Genomic DNA, 16,781 nt, shown 5'->3' with positions numbered 1-16,781 from the left:
GTTCTAACAGGGGCGTACATATTCCGATGGTTCAACATCTGTCTCATATATACCTTCACCCACTGTCTCCGCCTGTCGACTCCAATCTCACAACCTCTATGTCAATAGCCCATCTTTGGCAGCACTTGTAAGAAAATTTGGTTTGTATTATTCCTAATTACTTTACGTACGTTGGGTTTTTTTTGTGCCGCATCAGTTGACATTAGGAAAAAAATCTAGTACTAAAATGAAGGTCGGTAGGGGGTCTGTATACCATCTGTAATAAGTCTAGTTTTTTTTTGAAACTAATATGCCAACCACAATATACCCTGCATGCGCTAATGATTTGAGTCCGTTCACACTCGCTACTCGCTATACATTATCGTACTACGTTTCACAGGCAGTTGACCTGGCTGTCCTGCTTGGCATCTCCAACGAACCTCCTCCAATACCAATGCTTCGCCCACACCGTCCTCATGGCCTCCAGCGGCACGCCTTTGGTCTCCGGCAGGAGCGCCGCCATGAAAACCGTCATCACCAGGACCCAGCCGGCGTAGAAGATGAATATCGCGTACTTCATGGCGCAGAGCAGGGTGATGAACACCTGCGTCTGCGCGAAGGAGAGGCTGAGCGCGATGGACACGGTCATGGCCTGCCCCGCCGACCTGATCTCCACCGGGTAGATCTCGCTCGGCACGACCCACTTGAGCGGCCCCCACGACATGCCGAAGCTGCACGTGTACAGGCACATGAGCACCAGCACCCCCTTGGCGTAGTTCCGCGCCATCGTCGTCGCGTGGTGCCCTCCGAGATGATCCGCCAGTATCCACGCCACCGCCACCTTAGATGTCCAATTAACAGACAAGTTCATAAGGCAGTGAACTCGTGCGTGCACGTGACAGCTTGTGTGCGCGCCGTGTGCGGTGGGTTAGCGTTACCTGGCAGAGCATCATGGCTACGCCGCCGGCGAGGAACAAGAACCTGCGGCCAGCACGGTCGACGACGAAGGTGGACACGACGACGGCGAACAAGTTGACCAGGCTAAGTATGACGGAGCCCAGGATCGCCTTCTGGCTGTCGAACCCCACGGTCCGGAACAGCACTGGCGAGAAGACGGTGATGACGATCATGCCGGTGAGGTCGAAGAAAGTGGGGATGGCCACCATCATCACCAGGTAGTGCCGGTACCCCTTGCCGCGCAGCCGCTCGAACGCGCCCTCGTCGTTCCGGCGAGCCTCCTCCACGGCGAGGACGATGTCCTTGAACTCGTCGCCCACGTCGGCGTCCGCCCCGCGGATGCGCTGGAGCGCCGCGCGCGCCCTGTCGGGATCTCCGCGCAGCACGAGGCTGCTGGGAGTGTCGGGGACGAAGAGGGCGCCCAGCACAACGACGATGGCCGGCACGCCGGCCAGGCCGAGGGAGACCCGCCAGCCCCATCCCGGAATGCGGTTGGTGAAGTAGTTGGCGACGGTCGCCGCCAGCGTGCCGATGACAAGGAAGACGTGGTAGGCGGTGGTGAAGGCGCCGCGCCACTTGGCTGGCGATGTCTCGGCGAGGTACAGCGGAGCCGCCTGCGGTCAACGGACCCATGTGTCATTGCGAAAGTGGAACGTGCCAAAATGTTTCAACTGAATGAAAGATGGGCCTACTGCCAAAAAAAAGAAAGATGGGCCTACTGCCAAAAAAATGAAAGATGGGCCGTGCTGTACAAAACTAGGCCTGCATACGAATACGGTCATATGCTGCTGGGCTGGAGCTGAAAATGACACCGGATACCTGCGCTGTGAACCCAACGCCGAAGCCGAGCAGCATCCGGCCGACGATGAGCATGGCGATGTTCACGGCGGCGGCGTTGACGGCGGAGCCGGCAAGGAACAGGGCGCCGCCGGTGAGCATGACGGCCTGGCGGCCCACCCTCCTGGTCACCCGGCTCGCCACCAGCGACGACAGCACGCCGGCGATGTACAGCGAGGAGGTGAACGCCGTTAGCATCTGGTTGTCGTATTTGCAGTAGGCGTCGCGCTTGGCGCCCTTCATCCCCTTGAGAACCTCCGGGAAGAATTTCTCGAGGAACGACTCCATTTGCGTGACGCCACCTGAAATTTCACCGTCAGCTGACTGTAATTTTCTGTTGATTTGCAGCAGAGAGCGCAATCACGCGCGCGGCGTGTGCGAACTAAAAATAACCGATTTACGATATCCTGATGATACTGATATCAGTAACGTTGAAAGCAACAGGACATAGTTTATGTTTCTATTGTTGCAAACGTCACGCGTATCTACAAGCGTATGCACGATCACAAGAATTGTACTACCTACAGCGACGTCCGTCCAACTATAAAAAAAAATCTCGAATATTGGCATATGTGCTTGTTCTAATCCCTTTTCTGTCCTGCGGTCCTGCTTAATTAAGCATCACAGTGGTGGACTTTTAAGCATCACAGCGGTCCTGCTTATTCGAGCCACATGATAGTTCCACTATAATATATACTCCCTCCGTCCGGAAATAATTGTCATCAAAATGAATAAAAAGGATGTATCTAGAACTAAAATATGTCTAGATACATCTTCTTTTATCCATTTTGATGACAAGTAATTTCGGACAGAGGGAGTAGCAGCTACGACAAGTTTTTTTGTTGTTGTTAAGAAAAGCAGCTATGACAAGTTGACGGTGAGATTTCAAGCATATATGTCTCTTAGTAATGTCTGACGTTCACTGGCATGTATTACTTGCAGCATATATTTCTCTCAGTAACGTCGACCGCTATGACAAGTTGACAGCACCAACAACACGTACATCCATCGAGATTTCCAATAGCGTGGTGCAGAAAACGTGCATGAAACTGCTATGTTTGCAAGCGCCTCCCTGATCCATGGATAGATGATTAGATGTCTGGTGTTGTTGTTTTAGTTGTACAGCACTAGGGAACGAGTGCTGTCATCGTAGTGGGCTGCTCATCTATGTTTTGGTTCCCTGGCCTGCACGTTTACCTTGTCCAAGTTATATTTTTTCGACAAATTGTCCAAGTTATATATGTTGGTGAGACAATTTAGCTAGCTCAGTGGGTTGCTCACTTTTGCTCTCTACTAGAACCTTCCCGCTACTGTTGTAATTGCGACAATGCTCAAGTACCCCAACGTTGCGCTGCTGATGAGACATATCTTGCGTATATTGCTTTGGTAGTGGATTCCACTGTCGACAATTGATATGGAGAGAGTTTGTATGGACTAGGTTTCAAGGAATCCAAACCACATGGTAATAATTGGTACTGCATGCCTTATCCAATGCCTTTTCTAATCTCTCCCCATTATACTTGTGTATGTAGGAGGATGCACATTGGAAGGGTAGGGTGCTAAAATCACCAGGCTGGATTCTCACCTACTAGCTATTATAGGGAAATGCTTTTGCCTTTGCCTGGTGCAAACAAAGGACGGCTCCAAAAGAGGCTACGCTCTCGGGCATGGAGATAAGCAAGAGGGCGATCAGAGACACACATGTTCTGATTCCTACCGTGCCCTATGCAGTTGGCTTGTTGGTACGTGCTGGATGCCATATATGCCCTCTCTCGCAGCTTTCATGTGAGGCAAGGAAGTGAGAGGTTGTTGGTCTAAGATTCTAGAGCTACACCTCTTTATTTATTTATTCTTTATTTCTTATTTTATTTCGCGGGGAAGAGCACCTCCTGGTGAAAGTAACACGACTGCCTTTATTTCTTGTTCACCCGGATGCTTTGTACTCCCTCTGTCTAGGTGAGTAAGTCATCTTAGGTGTGCACCGTGACCAAGGAGGAGGGGAAAACGAAAGACCTTAATGTTTATTTGCTAATTAATAGCATTGCATGCAATGAACTAACCACTGCATGTCGTGGTTGGTAGTCTCAAGTCATTAAAAGCACGCACACTTCTCGTCTCTTATTGGTTGATATGTGAAGAAACAAGAAACGAGGTAGAAGTTAATGCACCGCGCCTAAGTGTTTTGGGATTATTTGGTTTTCGTAAGATGACTTACACACCTAGACGGAGGGAGGAGTACTTTTGTTTTCTTCTGATGATAGTGGAGCCCGGTCCAATATGGATAGGATGGGGAAACAAATTGTGTATGCTTTGACATTTTGGGTCAAAATTGAAATTGGTCGCGTGTTCCGGTGCACTGAACGCCATTATTAAATGGTTGCTGGTATACGGGTAATAAGGACAAACGGCACTGAAACAGAAGGACTAAATCAATCCTGAAAGATGGACGTGCACATGCAGTTGGTTGGTGAGTATTTCTTTGGAGTTGTAGACATAGAAGTGTGTGCCCATCTACCATTTCTTTGGAGTAGGTCTTTTAGCACCAGCACGTAAGATGATAAATTGTTTAGGACCTAATAGATTCGCGGGCGGATCATAATCCGTCCCAAAAGAGTGGTAACTCTTCAGGTTACTAAGAAAAACCTAAATTTATTGATTTGAAAGAAGAAGAAGAAGAAGAACAAGAAGAAGAAGAAGGAGAAGGAGAAGAAGAAAAAGGCCCCCAGCTTTCTTTATTTTATCCAGCAGTTCTTTTTTTCGACAAAGATTCAGCAGGAGTTCTGATGTAAAGTAGAAGAGTAGTAACAATACTGAAATCCTACGGAGAAAGTGAACCCCATATGACTTGAGCTGCACTCATGCCTTCTAATTATGGAAGGTGCGTAGAGAAGCCATGCATAAACGCAAGAATTTCGTGTTCAGAGCTCCGAGGATGCCCATGTATCAAGCAGAGTTCGGTTCAAGCATATGCGCACCTGAGACGCCAATGTCGTAGCCGAAGATGAGGCCGCAGGAGGCGGCCATGAGGCAGGTGACCACCACGGAGAGCGTCACGCGGCCGCCGCCGTAGCTGCGGATCCGGTCGCCGCCGACCGCCGGGGCGAGACCTCCTCTCGCCATTTTGCGGCTGCTAAGCTGAGTCTTGGATGGTCAATGGGTTGGGGTTTGGAAGGCACAAAGGCGAGAGCTAGAGGGTCGCCGCTATTATATACGGGTTTGACAAGAGTACATCCAACTGCGGGGTATTAGGTGGCACCGAATGTATGCGGAGTATCCATCAACAGATTGAGTAACGCGCTCTCAGAAAACAGAACAGAAAAACAGAAGGCGCTCTCAGAGAAGAAAGAAAAAACAGATCGAGGCTTGGGGGAAAGCGACATTTAATAGGAGCGGAGTAAGAATAAATACTATGAAAAATGGGAAGGCAGACAACATTTAACTTTTTTTTTTGAGCGATAGACAACATTTAACAAAGGGCGTGTTTGGTTGCCTGCATATGGCTCAGCCTGGCCCGCGCGGGAAGAACTTGACCCGTTTGGTTGTCTGTGTTTATTGTGTGGCCCGCATCGCACGGAACTTAAAGCACGTTCAGGCCAGGTCCAGGGGAAACACCCGAATCGGCAGTAGCTCGCGAGCCTGCAGGGGAGGGCGACGCGCTTCTCTACTCGTGCAACCAGGGAGATGGCGCGAGCTCGCCCGCGTCGCCGGAAAATCGGCGGAGGATTTCGGCTCACCTCCCGCCGAGTCCACCACTATTTAGCCCCCTCCCTCACCGCCCCAACTCCCGCCACCATTCTCCCTCCGTTCGAGCTTTCTCGCCGACGCGCATCGGCACCGACGAGTAGGTAAGCGGCGCATCTTCATTGGCCGGCGGTCCACGGCGTCGACGCTCCTTCACCGATCGGCGTTGATCTTCCACGACCGCCCCCCTCGTCCTCGAGCTGCAGCCATGGCCTCTGTGAGTTCAATCCCCCTTTCTCTCTGTTCCTTCTAGCTAGATCTGAGCTGCAGCTAGGGTTTGATCTAGATGCATGGTTGACTAGTGGTCTGACCTGTGAGCTGATATGGTTGATTGCTATGCTGCGGTTGCAATTTGTGGTAGGCCTAGATGTTCAAGCATGTGGTAGGCTAGATTAGTAGTAGAGTTTGAAGTTGAACCTTGTGCTTGTGTTGATTCGTGCTTAGATCTGTGATTTGTAGCTATTGGTGGTCAATTTGTAGCATGCTGTTTGTTGTAGATGTATGTTCGTGCTCATAGATTGTCCGGTATGCTTAGTATGATAGCGATGAACCATATGTGCTTAGTATGATAGTGATGAAGCATGTGCTTGCTATGATAGTGATGAACCATGTACATGTATGCTCCTGCTTTCATGGATTGTCCGGTATGTTGTGTGCTATGCTTATTGTCAATGCGTGCTACGATTGTAGGACATGACCACGCAGATGCAAGATCTTAGGCAGGCCCTTGTCCTGTCCGACAGCCAGTTTGCTCCATCGTTTGTCGAGGACTCGCAGCCTATGTTCGAGATGGCACCTGATTCAGAGGTGTTCGCGTCTGATTCCCTCTATGTGCCAGTAGTGCTCGTTGAGCCAACTCCTGTTGCTGCTGCTGTTGCCGCTGCACTCAACGTAGCAACAACAAAGGCAAAGAAGGATGGTAGGTCGAACAACATGAAGTGGCAGTCGTTCATGTCCACGTTCGTGCTGAACAAGATGTGTGAGCTCATCTCTAGTGGAGTTAGGACTGACAAGGGCTTCAAGGAGGTGCACTTGAACACCGTTGCGAAGTAGGTGTTCGAGTTCTGTGGGAAGGAGGTGTCTGCCACCCAGGTGTACAACCACCTGAGGAAGTGGAGAAGTCAATGGATCCAAGTGTCCAAGCTGATAGACCTTAGCGGCGCCTCATGGGATGAGAACACTTGCTCCATAGTTCTGGAGGCAGAGCACTACGCCGACCATGTCGCGGTTAGCTCACAACCCTCTTCCTTTTTATACTGGCCACCATTGCCTACTCCTAATCGCAACTAACAACACTTGTGTTTCATTTTTAGGACCACCCAAGGGACGCTAAGTTCCTCAACACACCCATACAGAACTACATCTAGATGCAGCACATCTTCTCCTTCGGGCTGGCAACTGGGAAGCATGCCATGGGCTTGGGGGAGCCTCTTGGTTCTCCCATGCCAGACTTCCCTGGGACCCCGGACGTCGAGGTCCTTGATGGCCCTGACAAGCCCTTCGTGAAGCCCTTCGACAAGCCATTTGACCCCGTCCATGATAGGAAGAGGAAGAGAGGAGACCTGATGGAGGAGGAGATCAATGTCTTTTGCAGCATGACTGAGGCGGTGAAGGAGGTGGCAACAGCCATCAGGGAGTGCAAGCCCCTCGACGTCCACCCTGACTTGTATGGCGCTGTCATGACCCAGGGTGGCTTTAGTGACGAGGCTCTCATGGCAGCTCTCAGCCACCTGCTTGACAACAAGGCCCGGGGTGTTGGGTTCGTTGCCATGGTAGACGCTCACAGGGTGCTGTGGCTCAGGAGCTAGCTGGGCAAGCACTACTACTAGAGTAGTGCTTCTTGTGAGCGTGCATGATCCCCGACGGCGATGGCGGTGGCGACGACGACGACGATGATGATGACAACGTACATTTTGTGTAGCTAGGGCTGAAAAACAATTTGATGGTCTGTATATTTTGGTGAGGTGGTATATACTAACCCCTCACGCTGATAGTGAACTTGCGGTGGTAGGATGACACCCTCTTTTGGATGTGGTGGTAGGTTAACACCAAGGTAGTGCTAGGTAGAACTTGCTATGCCGTATGATCATGCATGCTTTACTTCTTCTCTTCTGCTCCATTGTTGTTTGTGTGCTACTTTGCTTGCTACTTGTGTGCTCCGTTGATTTGCTGCTTCAACTCTTGCTCTTGTGCATTGCTAGGGCACGTGGTATGCCGTGTTCATCGATAAGGCTCCAGGGGTTTATAGTTCATGGGAAGAACCTAGTGCACAAGTGTCGTGGTGGGCGCACGGCAGATGCCAAGGGATGGCTAAAGAGAGGAGAGGCTCGAGGGCACTGGTGGGCTCCAGAGGCGAGGTTGGCATGAGCGAGCGCGGGACGCAAGACATACCCAGGTTCGGGGCTCTCCGGAGAGATAACACCCCTAGTCCTGCCGAGTGTAGTTTATATGTAACAGTACAGAGTTGCTCCTAGAGCTGTATGGAAGAAGAAGGAAGGCATGCCAGGGCTTAGGCTGCTCCCTCTCCTTGGGTGTGGGTGAGTGGGTTGCTAGCAGTGGATCTCTTCTATCGTATGCTTCTCTGCCCGTATGCATGAGGGCTCCTGGGGGGTATATTGGTAATGTTACAAGGCCGTGGGGCCGGGTTGTCATTGTCCGGGAAGCCGGTGCTGGGACCCGCCGGGTGTCAGGGCTCGCCGGGTTCTCCGGGTGTGGGACCCGGGGTGTAGGGGCACTGTTGGCCGTCTTGTCGATCGTCAGGGAGTGGCCGGTTGAGTCCGCTACAGTGGCGCTTCGTCAGGTCGCCGCTTGCTGGCGTTAGCAATGATGATGGGTGCACTGTAGCCATGCCAACCCTTGTCAGCGGGTAGGTGGGGCACTGTTGCCATGCCTGGCTGACCAAAGGCGTGGGAGGGGCACTGTTGCCTTGCTCATCTCTGAATGAAGACTCGTCCCATCGTACGGCCTGGATGGGATGGGAGCTGACCCGTGGCCGGGTTGGGGAACACGCCAAAGGGGAGCTGGCTTGTTGGAGAAGTCTTGGTGCGCCGAGTTCGGTTGCCTTGCACTGGCCGTCAGGGCCGGGTCGAGGGATTTGGCCGGGTTGAGGGGCTTGGCCGGGTCGAGCGACCCGGCCAAGCGTGAGCCGGCTTGAGGGGAGTCGCTGGCCCCGTTGTTTTTGAAAAGGATCCGGGTTCCGTTGCCTGCCTGGGGTTCATCCCCCCGACAGTAGTCCCGAAGCTGTGAAGGTCCACCATCTTTGGATGGAAGGGCCTTCGCAGTCCCCCCCTGAGGAGGCGAATTTTTTGATCGTCGGGTCCGGCAACACCCACTGTGTGCCGACTTCCGGAAGCCGGATCGCGGCATCGCGGCAGAGGCGGGAAACCGAAGAGTCCGTCGAATGTTGAGGCAATCTTTTGGGCTTCGCGCGGGCGCCACGTGGTGCCTGGGAGCCGGAGGGGCCTGACAGGCCACGCGCATCACAAGACGGAACAACGCGCTGGGCCCCGCCGCCGCGTGCCCTCGACCCACGAGCGCGGATTTTTATTGCGGCGTCCGCGAGTCGGTTGCCATTCTCTAGGCAGTTATTGCGTGCACACGTGCGCATTTATTGCGGGGAAGTGGGACGGGCGAGCGCAGACGATCCCACTTCCCCACGTTCGAACCGCAGGCTATAAATTGGGGGCAGGGAGCAGCGGAAACCACTCTCGCTCGCACTCCCCTGCCTCTTCATCCTTCCTCTGCTTCTTGCGACCGCCGCGGGCTGCGACGCCCATTGCTTCGAGCAGAGCTTCATCGCCGTTCTTCTTCCTCTCTTTTCTTCGTCTTCGTCGATGGCGCTGCCGTCGTGCTCGTGGATGGGCTCGACCGTCACCATGGACGACATCCCCTACCTCCGCACCACTAGGCGCTTGCCGGGGGAGACGGAGGTTGGCGTGCGCCTGCCGCAGGGCGAGCGGGTGCCGCGGCCCGAGGGCACGGAGCGCGTGGTTTTCTACCCGCACTTCAAGCCCGGGTTCGGCCTTCCCGCGAGCGCCTTCTTCCGCAACTTCCTGGAGTTCTTCGGGCTCCAGCCCCATCATCTTGGCGCCGGCGCCATCGTGCAGCTTTTGGGCTTCGTCACCCTCTGCGAGGGGTACCTGGGGGTCGAGCCCTCGATCGATCTCTGGGTGCGCTTCTTCTCCTTGAAGCAGCAGGGGCCGAGGGCCGGGGAGATGTCCGACTGCGGGGCCGCCGTCATCTCCAAGCGGTCGGGCGCGGACTGCCCCAAGATGCCGCTGGAGGATTCTGCCAAGAAATGGCAGAATTCTTTCTTCTACGTCTGCAATCTCGGCGCGGACCACATCAACCTACCGCCGTTCGTTGATTCGCCGCCGTGGGCGAAGCAGAATTGGGGTTATTACCCCAAGCACCCGTCGCAGGAGGTGCTCAACCTGTGCGAGCGGGTGTCTGTGATAAAGGAGCGGGAAGGGCTCACTGGCACCGACCTCATCACTGCCTTCATCAGGCGCCGAGTGCTACCGCTGCAGCAGGGCAGCCACCTCATTGGTCAGATGACCGGGCTTCAGGACCAGAACCGCATGTCGAACTTGCGGCTGGGGGCGGACCAGGTCGCCCGCCGGGTCAACGATGTCTCCAAGGCCAACCTGCGGGACGGCTGGGGGTTCTTTGTTTGCGGGTGAGGACGACTGGGAGTTCGGGAAACCTCCATACAGCCAGGCGAACCCGGCACCGGTGGTGAGTCCCTGGTCTCCATACTTTGCTGCCGCCCATCTTCTTATTCGTCCCGACGCGATGCGGGAGGTGCTTCTGAACGCCATCCGACATCCTTACGATCAGGCGCAGGTGCAGGTGGTGCGGGCCGTCTCGGAGGAACCCGCGACCCACGGTGGAGGGGAGGAGGAGGCCAACGATGTCGGCGCGGGGCGCCGTACGGGTAAGCTTCGTCTTTTATATTTCTTAAGTTGCCGGGCGCGAGGCGGCACTGGGGGTGCTGACGCGAGTCGTCGATGTAGTGGCGCCGGGCAGAGGAGGCGGCAGTGTGGCCGGAGCCGGGTCGTCCCGGGGGGCGGTGGTCGCGAGCCGGCCGCATGGGAAGGACAACGTGGCGCCGTGGGCCCCAGCTGCGAAGCGCGCGGCGAACCCGGCCGGAGGCACGAAACCGCCCGCCAAGAGGAGGCGAGGCGCTCCGCAAGAGAGGTCGGCGAGGCCCGCCGTTCCGGTGGTGCCCGGGTAAGTTCCTTGTTGAATTTGAACGACCGAAAGACTCTGCCTGGTTCTCGTATGTTTACTTGTTTGAGCCACAGGTCGTCGATCTCGCTGGCAGTGGCGGCGGCGGACGCCGCGTCCGTCAAGGGTGCCACATTCTGGAGGACCCGGATAAGCGGCGGCGACGAGGAGGAGCCGGCGGATCCAGATCTTGGCCTGGACCTGGCCGACACCGAAGGCCTGGCCTGGCGGGACCAGAACAGGGTTGAGGCAAAGCTGGAGGCGGCATTGACCCAGGCCTGGGTTAGCGCCGCGACGACGTGGGCGCGAGCCGGCGAGGAGACGGCATGGCCGGAGATGCCGGCGGGGACGGTGCCGGCGACGACGGTCTTTTTGCCGGCATCGGAGGGGGAGCGCGGCCAAGGCGGCCGCTCGGACGGTATGGACCTTGACTAGGAGGTCGTGGTGGTCGGGGATGATACCCCGCCGCGGACTGACGTGGTCGAGCGGGCGGGGGCCGACGGAGGTGGCGGTGACGCCGTCTTGGAGGAGGCACCGAGGACAGCGCCGGAGGGGGCGCGTCAGGCGTCAACGAGCGAGGCGCCGCAGGCGGCAGTGCCACATGTCACCTTGGCCATCATGCCGACGGTAGTGGAGAGGGCGCCGTAGAGGGTGCTGGAGAAGGCGCTGGCCGCAGAAGAGGCGGTCAGCGGGGAGCATGCCCTGGTGCTCAGGCCAGGGGGTCGCCGGGCCGCCGGGTCACAGTCGGCCCGGGGCGGGTCCAGCGAGGTCTTCCTTGGGCCTCTGACCCAGCAGGAGGCGGCGATGGCTGCCGTGAGCCAGCGCGTGCGAGGGCGGATAGACCGGATCCAGGCCTTCGCCCAGGCCGAGGTGGAGCAGACGCGGGAGCTGGAGCGCGCCGTGTTCGTAAGTTCCCCTTGCCTTCTGTCTTTTGTTGCTTTTTCTGTGTGGGGGCACGCCAGCGCACCCACTGGGTGTAGCCCCCGAGATTCGGGCCAACTGCGTAGGAGTTGGGTCAAATCTTAAACTGCTGTCTTGTGTTGATCCTTGCTCCTTGCAGCAACTGGACTCCTACCGGGTCAGCGTCTTCAACTGGATTTTGGAGAAGCACCGGCAGCTCAAGGAGCATGTCGCCGCCAAGGAGGAGGAGCTCCACGCTGCCGCAGGTATTTTTCTTGCGTGCTCTTTTTAGTGGGGGTGCGCTAGCGCACCCACTGGGTGTAGCCCCCGAGATTCGGGCCAACTGCGTAGCAGTTGGGTCAAGTCTTAAACTGATCCTTTGTTTCCGAATCTTCCTTTTGCAGCCGAGGTGCTGTCTCGAAAGACCCAGCTGTTCCAAGCCGGCTACCATTACGACCGGCTTGTTGCCGATGCCAGCCGGCTTGAGGTCGAGGTGGCGAAGGCGAAGGCGGAGGCGACGGGAGCCCGGCAGGCGCTCGATGAAGCCAGCCGGCTGCACGAGCAGCTGGTGGGCGACAAGAGCCATCTTGAGGCCGAGGTGGAACGCCTCAAGGCGGAAGCTGCCAAGGTTGTGGAGGCGCAGCAGGCCCTTGCCGAGGCCGACCAGCAACGCGGCAAGCTGGCCGACGACAAGGGTCAGCTCTAGGCCGAGGTGGAGCGCTTGAAGGCGCTGGTGGCCGCGGCGGAGGAGACCCGTCAAGGGGAAACCCGTCGCCGCGAGGAGGCCGAGAAGATGACCGAGGCCATGGACGCCGAGCTGAAGGTGGCTCTTGCCAAGGTCACCGAACTGGAGAAGACGCTCCAGGAGCGTGACCGCACCATCGCCCGGGAGCGGCGCAGTACGTTGCTCGAAGCGCAGCACCTGGAAGAATCCTTCTACAGTAAGTGCTTTTCTTGGGTTCGGCCGGGCTGGGATCCCGGCTTCTTGTCCTTGGTGATTTTTTCTGACTTGCTTCGCTTTCTGGCAGGGGCCTTCCCGGAGATGCGCCAGCTGGCGGAGGAAGCCGTCCACTTTCAGCGCAACCCGCAGGTGGCTTGGACCTTCCCGGAGATCGTGACCGTCACTGAGGCTCGTCTGCGGGATTTGAGCGAGCAGATGGGGCGGCTCTCTGAGGCCGGCGCGGCGATGACGGCGGCCCTGTGGCCGGGCTCTGTTGCGCCGAACAGCTTCACGCGGCTGGCGCGGTGGTTGGAGGCGGGGCCGGACCGGCTCCACGAGTGGCGTGTTTCTGCCGCTCGTGCCGGTGTCGAGATGGCGCTCCAGTTTGCGATGTCTTGGCATCCGGACCTGTCGCTGGATGCGTTGATGGGCGAGTGGGCTGGCTCGGAGAACCAGCTGCGGGCGGAGGCCGGACGGATCGCTGCCCAGGCCAGCTACATCGCCAGGTTCGGCTTCCACGACGAGTTCCAGCCGGAGCGGGCGGAGGATGGTGGAGTCGTGCCTGCCGACGACTACGGCCTGCTTTTGCACGACCCGGAGGGCAGCTCCAAGGAGACGGACGTCTACCATGATGCGGGTGTCGAGGAGGACACCGGCACCTCGGCGGGCCCTGAGGCCATCGAGGGGGAGCTGTCAGCTGCATGACCCGATGCTGGAGATGCCTGAGGCCGCCCTTTTGAACTTAGTGAAAAAATTCTGTTAGGTAGCAGGTCCACCCACCCACTGGGGGTGTTTGGGTGTATTGAATTCTGGCCTTGGGCCTGTTTAAATTTGAACTTGCGATGTAAATATTTCATGGATGCTTGCGCCTTTTGCCTTTCGTCTTTTGAGCCGTTTTCTTGCGACTTTCCCCTATCGGGCCTCCCCCCCCCGCGAGTCTGACGGCCGAGGCTCTGGTCCGTGACAAGGAGTTCGGCCTTTGAGAGGAGCACGTGGTACTTTGGCCTTCAAAATGTTGAGCGCGAGCAAAACACCCACTGGGCCGGCTGGCGGCAATCCGGCAAAGCCGGTTGGCGAGCAGCCGGTTATGCGGTTATTTAAAAGTGGCGGGGCCGGGTTGGGTAACCCGGCAGTCCTTGACTTAGTGTTCGTGGCGCGCTGGTGCTTTGGCCCGTTGTGCTTGCCAGCCGACAGCCGAAGCCGGTTCTGTGGCCTAGGGCGAAGTGGGGGGCCGCGGCAGCCTTAACGCGTTAGGAACTGCTAAGGAAGGCGGCTGGTAGTGACCAAGCCGGCCAACCCCCGAGCCCCCGGGCTGAGCAAGTCGAACTGGTGGCCGGGTTGGTCCGAGAGGATAGTAATGCAAAAATGCAGGGGACAAAATAGCTTGGTCGAAAAGGGGCAGCCCTGAGCGTCGTTCGGGGACTCCATAGTTTTCATACAATTACAAAAGGCAGTGATACATACGTGTACACAGCTAACTGTAAAACGGGCGGAGGAGTTCTGCGTTCCACGGCCGGGTTGTTTCTTCGCCGACGGTGTCTCTCTTGTGCTTATTTGACTTGCTGGCATCGATTAGGTAGTAGGCGTTGTGGTCGCACAAGGCCTTGCTGACGATGAAGGGGCCCTCCCATGGGGAGGAGAGCTTGTGTTGGGCGGCTTGCTGCTAGACGAGTCGGAGGATGAGGTCTCCCTCTCGGAACGCGAGGGGTTTGATCTTCTTGCTGTGGTAGTGCCTCAGGCCTTGCTGGTAAATGGCTGACCGGCTGAGCGCCAAGAGGCGTGCTTCTTCGAGTAGGTCAACGCCGTCTTCGCGGGCTTCTTTGGCTTCGGCTTCAGTGTACATCGTGACGCGCGGCGAGTCGAACTCGACGTCGGTCGGGATGACAGCTTTGGCTCCGTAGCCGAGGAAGAATGGGGTGAACCCGGTCGACCGGTTTGGCGTGGTGCGGAGGCTCCAAAGGACGGCCGGCAACTCGTCGAGCCAGCTGCCGGGTGAGCGGAAGAGCGGCTTGACGAGCCGTGGATTGATGCCGGATAGGATGAGGCCGTTGGCCCGCTCGACCTGGCCGTTAGACTGTGGGTGTGCAACGGACGTCAGGTCGAGGCGGATGCCGGAGACGGAGCAGTATTGCATGAGCGCGCCCTTGGCGAAATCGGTGATGTTGTCCGTGATGATGTTGTTCGGCATGTCGTAGCATACCGCGGTGTCTTTGATGAACCGGACCATCGTCGGTCCATCCAGATTCTTGATTGGCCTTGCTTCGATCCATTTGGTGAACTTGTCCACCACCACCAGCAGATGCGTCATGCCGCCTCGAGCGGTCTTGAAGGGCCCCACCATGTCGAGTCCCCAGACCGCGAAGGGCCAGGCGATCGGGATGGTTCGGAGTGCTGAGGCCAGCTGGTGGCTGCGCTTGCTGAAGCGCTGGCATCCCTCGCACTTGAGGACGAGCGACTCGGCGTCTTGGAGGGCCGTGGGCCAGTAGAAACCATGGCGGAAAGCCTTGGCCACCAAGGACCGCGAGGCGGCGTGGTGTCCGCACTCGCCCTGGTGTATGTCGAGGAGGATCTCAATGCCCTGGTCCTGCTCGACGCAGCGCTGGAACACACCGGTGGAGCTGCGCTTGACGAGCTCGTTGTTGATGATGCTGTAGGCGGACGCCCGGCGCTGCATTTACCAGGCCTTGGTCTCGTCCATGGGGAGAACCCCGTTTTTGAGGAACTCTGAGATGGGCAGGGCCCACGATGGTGCCGTCACCACGGCGAAGACGGCCACCATGGCGGGTTCCGGGGCGGCGGCCCCCGAGCGGGGGTCGGCAGCCCCCGGGTTAAGGACGGCGGCGTCCGGGTCGGGGATGACGGCGGCCGGGTCGGCGGCTGCAGCCCTCGGGCCGGGTTCTACAGTCCCCGGGCCGGGTCCGGCAGCCCCCGGGCCGGGTTCGGCAGCCTCCGAGCTGGGATCGGCAGTCCCAGAGCCGGGTTGAGGCACGGCCGGGTCGTCCGGGACGTAGATGGACTCGGAGTCCAGGGACGGCTTGACGGACGGCTTGTGCAGGTGCTCGAGTGAGACGCCAAACGGGATGGACTGCCACAAGGCGATCTTGGCGAGCGTGTCAGCCGCCTCGTTTTCCACGCGTGGGACGTGGAGGAATTCGTAGCCCATGAAGAATCCAGACAACTTCTGGACGAGGAAGCGGTAGCTTCCCATGTTGGGGTCGCGGGTGTCCCACTCTGTCGGTGTCAAAACCGGCGGATCTCGGGTAGGGGGTCCCGAACTGTGCGTCTAGGATCGATGGTAACAGGAGACGGGGGACACGATGTTTACCCAGGTTCGGGCCCTCTGTATGGAGGTAATACCCTACTTCCTGCTTGATTGATCTTGATGAATATGAGTGTTACAAGAGTTGATCTACCACGAGATCGTAATGGCTAAACCCTAGAAGTCTAGCCTATGTGAATATATGGTAATGAATGTGTCCTATCCGAACTACGCTCTCCGGTTTATATAGACATCGGAGGGATCTAGGGTTACATGGAGTCGGTTACATAAGAAGGAATCTTCATAGTCGGTCGCCAAGCTCGCCCTCCACGCCAAGTAGAGTCTAATACGGACACGGTGCAGTCTTCGGCCTTCATGTATTCACAGCCCATCAGTCCGGCCCATGGATAGCAGGCCGGACGCCTGAGGACCCCTTAGTCCAGGACTCCCTCAGTAGCCCTTGAACCTGGCTTCAATGATGAGGAGTCCGGCGCGCAGATTGTCTTCGACATTGCAAGGCGGGTTCCCTTTTTTCCCGAACTCCAAGATAATCTTCGGTCATGATGATTGTATTCGGACCTGTTATACACAACACACAATCGCAGAGAGAATATAATATTTGCACGAATCTAGTCTGTTGATAGCTTCTTTATAACACGACATTGCGTCCGTCCAGTTATAATCTTGAACCGTTTTTCTTCTGCCATCCCACGTTTTGATACGCAGTTGCTATTGGCATGTCTTGTCGAAGCAGAGATCGTGTCCCTTTATTGCGGGATTCTCATCAATGCGGGCATGGGTAACCCAACCGTGCCGTTTGCACAGCCCTTGGGAATAGGCGAATCTTAAGGCGAGTGAGGAGGCGTTTACTGTTTGCTGCCTTTATAAGAGGATAAGGATCCCCTCTTCCTCTTCTCACGCTATCTCTCTGTCTCCGTC

At 56.8% G+C, this 16,781-nt stretch overlaps 3 protein-coding genes across 3 annotated transcripts; all 3 read right to left on the bottom strand.

Annotated features, from left to right (window-relative positions):
- Positions 1 to 222: 222 nt before the first annotated feature.
- On the bottom strand, positions 223 to 5,007 carry LOC109761266 (sugar transport protein MST1). Its single transcript, XM_020320066.4, has 4 exons — positions 4,749 to 5,007; positions 1,756 to 2,075; positions 918 to 1,550; positions 223 to 820 (listed from the first exon to the last, which is right to left on the bottom strand). Exons 1-4 carry the CDS (start codon positions 4,891 to 4,893, stop codon positions 374 to 376), a joined length of 1,545 nt encoding a protein of 514 aa, XP_020175655.1. The 5' UTR covers positions 4,894 to 5,007; the 3' UTR covers positions 223 to 373.
- A 9,239-nt stretch (positions 5,008 to 14,246) lies between these two features.
- Positions 14,247 to 14,810, bottom strand: LOC141041074 (uncharacterized). The gene has a single exon (XM_073507187.1). The coding sequence runs from the start codon at positions 14,808 to 14,810 to the stop codon at positions 14,247 to 14,249; it is 564 nt and encodes a 187-aa protein (XP_073363288.1).
- A 447-nt stretch (positions 14,811 to 15,257) lies between these two features.
- LOC109761241 (uncharacterized) lies at positions 15,258 to 15,791 on the bottom strand. The gene has a single exon (XM_020320050.1). The coding sequence runs from the start codon at positions 15,789 to 15,791 to the stop codon at positions 15,258 to 15,260; it is 534 nt and encodes a 177-aa protein (XP_020175639.1).
- Positions 15,792 to 16,781: the final 990 nt, after the last annotated feature.

Source organism: Aegilops tauschii, chromosome 2 (assembly GCF_002575655.3).
Source record: "Aegilops tauschii subsp. strangulata cultivar AL8/78 chromosome 2, Aet v6.0, whole genome shotgun sequence".
Classification (NCBI taxonomy): Eukaryota; Viridiplantae; Streptophyta; class Magnoliopsida; order Poales; family Poaceae; genus Aegilops; species Aegilops tauschii.
Note: the sequence above shows the minus strand (reverse complement) of the source record. Positions and strands in the feature narration are given on the sequence as shown.